Source organism: Bubalus bubalis, chromosome 3 (genome assembly GCF_019923935.1).
Source record: "Bubalus bubalis isolate 160015118507 breed Murrah chromosome 3, NDDB_SH_1, whole genome shotgun sequence".
Classification (NCBI taxonomy): Eukaryota; Metazoa; Chordata; class Mammalia; order Artiodactyla; family Bovidae; genus Bubalus; species Bubalus bubalis.
In genome coordinates, this window is record NC_059159.1 from 21,869,998 (window position 1) to 21,882,525 (window position 12,528).

A 12,528-nucleotide genomic window follows, 5' to 3' on the forward strand; every position below is an offset into this window, starting at 1 on the left:
GAACATGCAACATTTTACAATAAAAATGGGATAATAGTGTATGTCTCCATATTAATGTAAGTTAGATCTTCAAAAGTCCCAGCACTACAATACTACTAATACAATGTTACGTGTATATTATGTGTCATTTAAAAGTCAGTTAATTTATTAAAGTCCCCAAAGCTAAAAAAGAGTTACTAAAAATAAGTTATCTTTAAAAGAAGAATAGTTCATCAAACGAATTGATAACAGATAAAGGTAAAGAAAATAAAAACTGACCAGCACGAGAGAAAAGCCCTACGCCCTACAGCTGTGCTCTCACGCATATTCCCCATCAGGGCTGGCGCTGGAATTATAATAGCAGAAGCCACTGATGACACCTCGTAAAGATTGTGTCCCAGTGACAAATCGCAGGAGTAATCTGTTCAGATTTAGCAGTGAGCTCAAACAAAGCTTAATTAGGAAAATAAATTTACAAGCATCTAAATGTCAAACCAGTCAAAGTATAATGGGTACACTAACATAAACAAGAACCAGGAAAGAAGCCTTCCGGTTGGACCAACACCCACTGGAGAGGGTATATAAGAGCCCCAGAGCAAAAAAGAGACATTCGCACTTCAGGAGACTCATCTTCTTTAAACCAAATCAATAAAAAACACAGCTTCCCAACACCATGGCTTGCTGTGCTCCCCTCTGCTGCAACGTCCGCACCAGCCCCGCCACCACCATCTGCTCCTCTGACAAATTCTGCAGGTGTGGAGTCTGCCTGCCCAGCACCTGCCCACACACAGTCTGGTTACTGGAGCCAACCTGCTGTGACAACTGCCCCCCACCTTGCCACATTCCTCAGCCCTGTGTGCCCACCTGCTTCCTGCTCAACTCTTCCCAGCCCACCCCAGGCCTGGAAACCATCAACCTCACAACCTACACTCAGCCCAGCTGTGAGCCCTGCATCCCAAGCTGCTGCTGACCGATGGCTGCCTCACCCAGAGCCTGACACAGAGTCAACCCAGAAGCTTTAGTGCTCACCTGTCTCAGTACCTGCAACTAAATGTGGCTCCGCTTTCGAAGTTGGAACAAGGATGGCATTATCACAGACAACCCTCACAAAAAAGAAACCAAGAGATTTTCGATGGCTGTGTAGTGGACGTCAGTGAACAAGGACAACTGGAATAGGTAGATGCCTATAGGCTTCCCAACGTTCTTCAGTTCCTTCATGTTAAATTGTATCTTTCTTTTGTGCTTGGGGAATTCTGTTTCCAGTCTTGAATGGTATCTTTCTGGAAATTGAGGCTCTTCTTCATGATTATTCTAATAAAGTTTACATCTCTGGCATAACACAATGTCTATAATTACTTCCATTTACTTTTGTTAACGCATCAAATGTATTTCTTAACTCCAAAGGTCAGCATTTTAAGAAACTCAGAACATCTGCAAAACTGAAAAGGGTGGCAGTACAGACAAATACTTCTTGCTTTTGTTGTTCTTGTTGTTTTAAGAAAACTGAACGGCGTTGCATATAAAATGGTCCAGGATATCAGCATAATTTCCCTAACTTGTCCTTCCTCCAAAATGGTTTAAGGTAGATTGGGAAACATCAAATATGATCCAAAGACCAAATATGACCTAATATATCAATTAATCTAGATGCCAGACCTATTTGTGCAAAAAATATATAGCAATATTATTCATTCAATAAACATATTAAGTACCTATTATGTACCCTGTTTTACCATCCCTGCTAAAAATGAACTGATTGTCTGGAAAGTAAGGCAGATATATATACAATATCCACTCACTCCCTCATACAATTAACAATTATTTATTGAATGCTAGCATTCTATTATAATAAAAATATATGAATTATACTGTATAACACAGGGATCTATACTCAAAATCTTGTAATAAGGTATAATGGAAGAGAATTTGAAAAAGAATGTATTTATATAGAGGGGCTTCCCAGGTGGTGCTAGAGGTAAAGAACCTGCCTGCTAATGCAGGAGACATAAGAGACACAGGTTCAATTCCTGGGTCAGAAAGATCCCCTGGAGAAGGGCATGGCAATCTACTTCAGTGTTCTCGCCTGGAGAATCTCTTGTAGCCTGACAGGCTACAGTCCCTGGGGTCACAAAGAGAGGAACACAACTGAAGCAACTTAGCACACACACACATATACGTATGTATAACTGCTATAAACTTGAAATTAACACAACATTGTAAACTAACTATACTTCAATTTAAAAAATGTGAGTCAAAAATGTGCATTAGAGAAGTGTTGTGGTATGGAAAAATCGAGAACAATTAAGAAATTAAGATTTAAGTGATAAAAGGAGAAAAGACACAGTCAAAGACAAATTGACCGAAGCTGGAGATCAAATGAACATGAAAAAGATGTCGAGAGATACTAGGCAGCAGTGTAAGGTCACCAGTTTAAAAAGGAATGCTGTGTTCTGCTCTAGAAATGTCGAAACGCAAGTGACATATCTAAATGAAGTTTCTGCTGTGCTGTGCTTAGTCGCTCAGTCATGTCCAACTCTTTGTGACCCCATGGACTTCCCACCAGGCTCCTCTGTCCATGGGGATTCTCCAGGCAAGAGTGGGTTGGAGTGGGTTGTCATGCCCTCCTCCAGGGGATCTTTTCAACTCAGGGATCGAACCCAGGTCTCCTGCACTGCAGGTGGATTCTTTATCACCTGAGCCACCAGGCAAACAAATGAAGTTTAGGCAACTGGAATTTGTGATTGTGTTCTAGAAGGAAGCAAATATATGAGGGAAGGTGAGGAAGTCTGTGTAAAAGACGATAGTCAAGAGAAAGCTGTTTTGCACGCGCACTGAATGAAATTCTATGAGGTTGACATAGAATGGCTTTTGAGGGATAAAGAGCTGACTGGAAATACCAGAAGTCATTCAGTACTAATGGACTTTGAATTCCCAGCCTATCCAGAGGGGCCAAAGCTCTTTGTGTACCTTGGAGATTCTACTGATATTCCAGAAGAACACACCAAAAGAGTAAGGATCACAACCTTGGAAAGAGAACACATGAAATTATACCTGCCCTGGAAAAACCTAAAACCTAGGCTGAGAGGAGCAAGAGGATCTTCCAGAGATTTGACGTCTTGTCAGAACAAAGCCCGACACTCAAAACTCTGCAACATAATTGAAATTTCCTAAAATGTATTCTCTAAAATGGATAGCATATAATTTAAAATTTCCAGACATGTGAAGAAGCAAGAAAATCTCACCTATAAACAAGAGAAAAAGCTGCCAATAGAAATAGATCCATAGATATATAGATGTTAGAATTAGCAGACAATATCTTAAAACAGGTATTATCAATATTTTCATGGATTTAAAGGGAATGATGGAGAAAAGGTAAAAGGAAAAGAATGGATAAGAGGAGGAATCTCACCAGAAAAAGTAAAAATTTTTAATTCTATTTGATAAATTAATAATAAATTAAATTTATTTAAATTAAGAGAGAAGCAAATGAAAATTCTAGAACTAAAGATTGTAATTAAAAAAAGTCAATAGTTGCCATTAATACCAGAATAGAAAACGCCAACTAAATCTTCTGGGCCAGTGTCAAGTAGTCCAGTATGCATGAAATCGGAGTTCCAGAATGATAGGCGAGTGAAAATGGGGCAGAAAAACTGGGGGAAGGGAAGTTGAAAATTTTCCAAATTTAGTGATACATTTCAGTAACTCACAAATTCAGGAATCTCAAGCAGGATAAATACAACCTAAAACGCACACACACACACACCATCTAGGTATATCACAGTCAAACTGCTGAATTAACAAAGATCAATAGAATATATTTTTTTAAATGAGGGGGAAACCCACATTAAAAAGAGGGTATCAAAGAGTAAAATGATGTCTAATTTCTATACAGTTAAGAACTTTTAGTGTAGTGTTAAAATATAAGGAGAATTACTAAAATCAAAACCAACTTTGCTCAATGAATAATAAATTCTAAGAGACTATTTTAATCCTCTATCTTAAGTCTCCAGGTTTGGTTTTGGTTGGTTGGTTGTTTTTCCATTATCAGCTATTTAAGGAAGAAGTCCTCAGAGTTAGAAAAAAATTGTTTATTCTGAATCATGAAAATTTTAACTTTGTCAGAGTAATGGGCTACCCCTGCCCCATAAAGATCTTGAACATTCTGCAGACAATTTGCTGTGTACACTTTTTAAAATGAAATAAATACCACAATCAAAGGCAAGAAAACTGAAAATTGGAGATAAAACTTAACAAAGAACCCAGAAAACTTACATCTCAGATCCCTATCCATTCAGTACTGCCCCAGGGAGTTCATCCAATGGAATTGCTGGAACTCATACAATAGAATTTTATTCCCAAGTTTCAGCATATTCAGTTTTCATGAAACTGAGGCCTTCAAAATTAAATAAGTAAGTAAATAAGAGAAAATGGCTTCCATGTCCCAGAAGAAATGCCTTTTGTAACTTTCTTCTTTCTATACTGAAGTGTAGTTAACGAAGGTTTAGCTTCCTGAGACTAAAAAATTATAACAGAATTTGTATTTCATTCTTATAGAGATACAGATAAAAATCAGTATCTCTGATATAAAAGTGAAGCATAGGAAAAGTGGAGAAGGCAAGTTTCAGGAAATCAAAGATTACAACTCCGTGTTTTGATAACCAATTTATATTTTGGCATGTAGGGCAAAAGTGATCCCATCAGTTACATAAAGTGACTTTTCAGTTTGCACATGGGCATGTATGGTTCTCACACACATACTTCAAATTCAGTACACACTCACTCCTCCACCATGTGAGCACAGCAAGACCACAAACAGCATTGAAGATGGCTAATTACACAGAACACTTCTATGGTGGTGGCACAAGCAAATAAATGGCATTTAAATGAGTTGTAATATTAATTTCAAAAGAAGACATGAGCAGTTTTCAATGCACAGGATCAAAATCTGTAGGGATATTATTTCCCTTATGTGTAATCAGTTGTATCTATAATTACTGATTGCCCAAATTTTCTCTTTCTTTCCTTATTCTGTCAAAAGGACAATGCTTCCTATGAAGATTTGCTGAAACAAGTGCTTTATCCTACTGGCACATGGAGATGGTATCCTTATTTAGAAACCTGAAGTTATGCCTCTTTTATGAAGCATAAAACTCTTCTTCAGCAAATAAACAAGACTAATGAATGTTCATATGAAAACTGGCACCGGAAAACATCCGGTGTAGTCTGTAAATACCTATTTGAAGTGGGGTATATATAAAAGTCTCGGGAGGGAATGAGAGTTTTGGAGGCGGGCAGTAGGAGTTTTGCAGCTAGTCTTTGTCCTTTACATCTGATAGAATGGCTTCTGACTGTTCCCCCACGGGCTGCTCTTCTGAATCCAGTGCCAGGGCTTCTGATTGTGCGCTTGCTTCAACCTGTTCCATGGAAACCACTTGTCTCCCCAGCGCCTGTGCCACATCCATCTGCCAGACCCCCAGCTTTCTATCCGGGTCTCGCCTGCCAACTGGGTGCCTCCCGCCCGCCTGCTTTGCTGGGAGTTGTAATATTCCGTGCGTGGTGGGGAACTGCGCCTGGTGTGAGGATGGTGTGTTCAACAGTAACGAGAAGGAGACGATGCAGTTCCTGAATGACAGGCTCGCCAGCTATCTGGAGAAGGTGCGCGGGCTGGAGGAGTTGAATGCCGAGTTGGAATGCAGGATCGGAGAACAGTGTGAAGAGGATGTCCCGTTGGTGTGCCCTGATTATCAGTGTTACTTCGACACCATTGAAGATCTCCAACAAAAGGTCTGGTATCTCATCACCCTAATGTTCCACCTTCCCAGTCTGTGATGTGCTTTATGTTTATACTACTACGAGTCTGTTCAATGGAGGGAAACCAGGGAAAGGGGAGGGACTTCCCGGAGGTAACGTGATGTATAGGAAAGGGTACTGGACAAAAAGTCAGCAAACAGGGTGACTGGTGGTCCAATGGTTAAGACACTGTGCTTCCACAGCAGAGGGCTCAGGTTGCATCCCTGGTGGGGGACTAAGACCCCACATGCCATGCGGCATGGCCAAAAAGAATAGAGGGGGGAAAAAGTCAGTAAACGTCAGCGCTAGCCTATATGCTGCCGCTAATTACTAAGTGACCATAATAAACTCGCTTAACCCTAAATTTACCTTTATCAGCTAGAGAATGAGGAAAAGCAGTGTTATATCTAAAATTATTTCTGTGTGTAACACTGTACATGTACATTATTTAACATAGATATGGAAATGTCATATTTTTAATCATATAATTTTACCTAGTAATTATGTCCTTTTCTTACTGATAAATTTTTATTATCATGGGTGGAGATGTAGTCATAATATAAACTCCTAGAGAGAAATCTACCTAAGTTCAGTGGCCAAGGAATACTGCAAAAATGTTTTAAGTCATTAAAAAAAATAAAACTTTTTATTTCTCTATTTTGTTTATAAATTGGCCCTCCTTTTTCCTTCATGAAATGATGTGGTCAATAAAAGCAGGCTGAAAGTTATTCTGTATTTTCTTATAAAGACTTTTAAAAGATAAACACTGGCATAGTTATTAAATGAGTGCATATGTGGGTTTCTTTCAAAGAATCATTCATGACATAGTAACTTACTTTCCAGATCTTGTGTACGAAGGCTGAGAATTGCAGACTTGCTGTACAGCTTGACAACTGCAAACTGGCTGCTGATGACTTTAGGTCAAAGTAAGTTTAATTTGAACTTTTTTTCTTGGCGGAAATTGCTTTACAATGTTGTGGTAGTCTCTGCCATATATCAACATGAACCAATCATAATTATATACATATATATGTATATCCCCTTTCTCTTGAGCCTCTCCCGCCCCAATTCCACCCCTCTAGGTCACCACAGAGCACAAGGCTGGGCTCCCTGTGTTATACAGCAGCTTCCCATGAGCTATTTATTTTCCCCACGATAGTGTGTGTATGTCAATGTCACTTTCTCAACTTGTCCTACCCTTGCCGTGTCCACCAGACCATTCTCTACATCTGCATCTCCATTTCTTCTCTGTAAATAGGTTCATCAGTACTATTTTTTTAGATTCCATACATATATATGCATTAATATACAGTATTTGTTGTTCTCTTTCCGACTTATTAATGATTCCCTCTGTATAACAGGCTATTGGTTTATCCTTCTCACTACAATTGACTCAATTTTTTTCTTTTTATGGCTGGGTAATATTCCATTATATGTATTATCACAATGTATGTATGTATCTTTACATACATATATGTAGATGTATGTATCTTTATGTGTGTATGTATGAATGTAAATATCTTTATCCATTCATCTGTCAATGGAAATTTAGGTTGCTTCCGTGTCCTGCCATGAACACTGGAGTGCATGTGTCTTTTGGAACTATGGTTTTCTCAGGGTATATACCCAGTAGTGGGATTGCTGGGTCATATGGTAGTTTTATTCCTAGTTTGTTAAGGAATCTCCATACTGTTCTCCATAGCAGCCATACCAATTTATATTCCCACCAACAGTGCAATAGGTTCCCTTTTCTCCACATCCTCTCCAGTATTTAATGTTTGTAGTTTTTTTGATGATGGCCATTCTGATTGGTGTGAAGTGATACCTCATTGTAGTTTTGATTTACATTTCTCTAATAATGAGAGATGTAGAGTACCTCTTCATGTGTTTATTGGCCATTTGTATGTCTTATTTGGAAAAATGTCTGTTTAGGTGTGCCCATTTTCTGACTGGACTGTTTATTTCTCTGATATTGAGCTGTATGAGCTGCTTATATTGTGGACTTAGAAGCAAGTCCAAGCTAGAGTAAGACCAGATCTGAATTTGAACTTAATATATGGTAGGCTGTTTCGCTTCGTCTCTCACATACCTACATGCACACATCACAAGTATTCCCTTTATAATATTTTTTCAAGCTAAGAATGCTCACAAATCTTGAATTTTTCATGATTTGGGGTGTAGAAGAAATTATGGCATGTGGGTTCCTTGATGTCATGTGTCCCTCATCTGTATGCCTCAGCACTTTTCTCAGTGTCCAGCAGAGTAAGCATTGGCTGTATCTCTTTTGCTGTAAAAGGTACGAGTCTGAACTCTCTCTTCGCCAGCTGGTAGAGACTGACATTAGTGGCCTGCGTGGGATTCTGGGAGAGCTGACTGTGTGCAGATCTGATCTGGAGGCCCATGTGGAGTCTCTGAAGGATGATCTCCTTTGCCTTAAGAAGAGCCATGAAGAGGTGAGGAAAATGGCAAAATCACTGAAGGACTCTCAAAGTGACAAAGTTAAGCTGGGAGAGCTCATGTTGTGTATATACATAGAACTTGAGTAGATGTTGATTGATGTGGAAGAAAGTCACTCTAGGCACTGTTACTATTCAGCCTGATCATTCTGGTATATCTCTGAATGTAAATGTAAAATGACCACTGGCCAGTGCCAAATGGAGGAACTTCACCTGCCATTATTTTGGGGGAGAAGGTAGCTCCACAAATAGCTTTCCCGGGTGTTTTATACCACTCTTATCTCTAACCCACAAAGTATGAAAATCAAGCAGATAATTGCAGAGTGTGAAGGTTGTTTCATAAAGGAGAAAAGATTCATGCAATATTTAGACTGATTTTTTTAATATTCTGCATTTATAAACTTTTGAAATCATCAACGTGAATTATATAATTATCCTATATTTATGAAGCTGACAAATGAAAAGCTGAATGATGTTACAGAGTATATTTTCCTTTTGAACATTTGTTTATGATAATAGTAACTAACATTGAGACCTTATGATGCAGTTAGGTCTTGTTTAAGTGTTTTCTATGAATATGAACTCTCAAATATCTCACAATAACTCTCTTGTAAAGGTAAAATCATACCCATTTCACAGATGAAAAAACTGAGTGATGAAAGGAGACTCAAGCTAGGCAATCTGAATCTAAATCTCACACTTTTACTCACTACTGCAAAAAACAGAAATGGGGCGCTATTGGTATATCATGTTGAATTTTTTCCCCATCAGTCTGACATTCTTTACTCCATTTCCAACTCAGGAGGTCAACATGCTTCGTGGACAGCTGGGTGACCGACTCAGTGTGGAGCTAGACACGGCCCCCACTACGGATCTCAACAGGGTCTTGGATGAGATGCGTTGTCAGTATGAAACTGTGCTCGCCAACAACCGCAGAGACGTGGAAGAATGGTTCGCTGCTCAGGTTGGCACTTAGAGCAATAAAATGACAGGCATGCAGACTTCTGCCTAATTTGCATATTCTAATCATGCCTGTATTTCAGACAGAGGAACTGAATCAGCAGCAGCTATCCAGTGCAGAGCAGCTGCAGGGCTGCCAGACGGAGATCTTGGAACTGAAGCGCACAGCCAACACTCTGGAAATTGAGCTTCAAGCACAGCAGAGCCTGGTATGTAAGGGCAAGACCATTGTCCCTGAAGAATCATGCTTAAGATACTAACTATCCCCTATTCTGTAACCTAAAGGACAAACCCACAGTTCATGCAGCAGAAGGTCTGAACTTCCTTCCCTTTTTCAAAGATGCTGTTTACCCAGCTGGAAGCAGAAGTGATAGGTCAACAGTTTGTAATGTACCACTAGGATGTCCTGACCTTCCTTTCTGGGCTTGGGCATGATCCTGCAGCATCCTCCAGAGACAAAGAGAGAGGGGGGACAGAAAGGAGCAGAACGAGAGAGGAACTGACAAACCAAAGGCTCTCCTTTGAAGAAATGTCTGTTTAGGCCCTCTGCCCATTTTTTGAATGGGTTGTTCGTTTTTTTAAAAATTGAGCCACATAAGTTGCTTGCAAATTTTGGAGATGTTGGTTTCATGGTTCACAAATATTTTCTCCCACTAACTCTTTTGTGATTTGGGCCAGTTTTCCAAGCTCACCATCACATTTAAAATGAAGATACTCAGACTTTACATTTTATAACTATCCTAAACTTTCCCAGGATGCACACCTCAGCTGGACCCTTCTCTGTACCACGCTTCACCCAAGCAGCAAGAATACCTTGAAAAGATATTTTCAAGAATATCTTGAAAAGCATTCAAGATTACACTAAGCATTTCCATTACCGTGAGAGCCACATTAGGTCCTATAGAGAATGTCTAAATGAATAATAGCTGAGCATTCATCTTGTGAGAGGCACAGTGCTAACTTAATTCTCACACTAACCTTATGGGGTAAATCCCTCCACTGACCCCATTATACAGATGAGGAAAACTGAGGCTCAGATCAAGTAACAGGGGTTCATACAAGTTTTAAGAGGCAAAAGTGGAAGCTGAATCCAAGTGGTTCAATCTCAGAGCCTCTTCTCTTAACCCCACTAGGAGCCAGGAGCCCATTACAACATTTTCTCTCAAATGCTTTTGATCCTTCTTAGGCTACACGAGTATGTTATAGGTCGCAGAGGTCATAGTGGTAATGATAACTCTTACTACCTTTAAAATTTTCCAGGCACTGTTTTAGACACTTTATGTATATTTACTCATTTAACCCTCCAACCATTCTATGAGGTTGGTACTTTGCATTCTTCGTTTTTTATACAGTAAAACTGAGTTCAGACTGATGGCTTTTCAGTTCAGTTTTGATCTTAACAGGACTTTTGACACCATGGTGTTTCCAGGGTGGTAAAATAGTAGGAGATTTGGGGCTTTTAAAATGTATTTATACTAAATAAATAATGCCCAAACTGAAAAAAAAACAAAAAACAAAAAACAAAAACTGAGGCTCAGAGAAGCTAAGTAATTTTCCAAAGTCACGTAGCTGGAAAGATAAAAAGTAGAACAGGGTTGGAAAACAGGCAATCTGGCCCCAGAGATTGTTCTACAACCACATTCTTTACACTCTCTTTCCTTCTGCAGACAGAATCTCTGGAATGCACCGTGGCAGAGACTGAGGCCCAGTACAGCTCGGAGCTGGCCCAGATACAATGTCTGATCGATAACGTGGAGAACCAGCTGGCTGAGATCCGCTGCGACCTGGAGCGGCAGAACCAGGAGTATCAGGTGCTGCTGGACACCAAGGCCCGGCTGGAGTGTGAGATCAACACATACCAGGGGCTGCTGGACAGCGAGGACAGCAGGCAAGTTCCACACAATCCCTCTTAAAATCCCCCAGAGTCACAAAGAGGCTCTTGAAGGACCATCCTGTTTCCCAAAGATCTGGCCATATTCAAACCTCCTTAAAGGTGTTAAAGGATATTCTTAAAGAGTGATGAAAAGCAGCAAGGCTAGTCACATGACAATTGAAATGTTCAAAATGTTAAAAATTTCCAATGCAGAAAAAAATATAATATGTAACATTTCAAGCTGGGACTTTCACTTTGCTCCTGACTTCAGGAAACTCAGGAGAAATATTCCAGGGTACTGAATGATTTAACTACTAGACAAATAACAAAATATGCATAACTTTTGGCTAATGGGACCTAAATAGGCATTAGAAAGCAATGGAATTAATAACACTGCTGTATGTGATATATTAACATGAAAGCTGTTAAGAGAGTAAATCCTAAGAGTTCTCATCACAAGGAAAAAATATTTTTCCTTTTCTTTTACTTTATATCGGTATGAGCTGATGGATGCTCAGTAAATTTATTGTGCTAATCATTTCATGCTGTATATAAATCAAATTATTATGCTGTACACCTTAAATTTATACAGTGCTGTATGTCAAGTATATCTCAATAAAACTGGAAGAAGAAAAAAAGGAAAGTCAGTAACACACATAAGATGGCATTTGCCAACTAAAGAAAATACATAAAAGTTTATCCAACTGTCTCTGCTACAGTGAACAGGAAGTGACAATTCTGGGTCCAGGGATAAAACAGACTTCATTCAAATGTTGTTCTGAAAATAGAGTTCAAAATATAATTTGAAGGGCAAATTTTGGCATGATTTTTTTCTGAGTTGACATTTTATCCAGCTTCTCCATGTTGAGATTAGTTAAAAATGGATTTTTCACAGGCTTCCCTGTAACCCATGTTCTGCAACAAGCACGTCAAACGACACTTGTGAGCCATGCTCGGCGTACATAATTTGCACAGTTGAAAACAGCTGTCCCTGAAGGTTAAACACCCAACACAGCAGATGGAGGAAGGGAAGCCAGCAGAATCCTTGAAAGAAGACGGTGCTTCAATCAGGGACATCCAAACTTGAAATTCAAGTTAAGAAGGCTTTTGTATTCTAAAATTGTCCTCTAAGCATGCACGAAGTATCTCTATTCTGTCATTTCCTCTCCTGCTTGCTTATTTGTGATATTCTAGGAGTCTGTAAAGCTTTCTTGCTGCTCTCCAATAAAATGTTTTCATTCCTTTAGCACGATAAATACAGCCTTGTAGCTCATTACTGTTAATATAATAACCATTTGATGCCAAGGTAATTGTCTAAACCCATGCCAGTAGTTTGGTTTTGCCTAAACCCAGAAGGAAAATATTTGTTAACTCCTTGAATACAACTAGATTAGCTAATTCATATAAAATGTCATATATCCTGGAAGATAGGTGTATATATCATTCTGAGAAGAAACACTTGAGAATATT

The 12,528-nt window shown here is 39.2% G+C and overlaps 2 protein-coding genes across 2 annotated transcripts; both read left to right on the forward strand.

The window, feature by feature from the left end:
* The first annotated feature begins 570 nt into the window (after positions 1 to 570).
* LOC102395673 (keratin-associated protein 3-3) lies at positions 571 to 1,317 on the forward strand. Its single transcript, XM_006043361.4, has one exon. The coding sequence runs from the start codon at positions 653 to 655 to the stop codon at positions 947 to 949; it is 297 nt and encodes a 98-aa protein (XP_006043423.3). The 5' UTR covers positions 571 to 652; the 3' UTR covers positions 950 to 1,317.
* A 3,942-nt stretch (positions 1,318 to 5,259) lies between these two features.
* Positions 5,260 to 12,135, forward strand: KRT40 (keratin 40). The gene is made up of 7 exons (XM_006043363.3): positions 5,260 to 5,763; positions 6,613 to 6,695; positions 8,066 to 8,222; positions 9,028 to 9,189; positions 9,269 to 9,394; positions 10,853 to 11,073; positions 11,954 to 12,135. Exons 1-7 carry the CDS (start codon positions 5,317 to 5,319, stop codon positions 12,051 to 12,053), a joined length of 1,296 nt encoding a protein of 431 aa, XP_006043425.3. The 5' UTR covers positions 5,260 to 5,316; the 3' UTR covers positions 12,054 to 12,135.
* Positions 12,136 to 12,528: the final 393 nt, after the last annotated feature.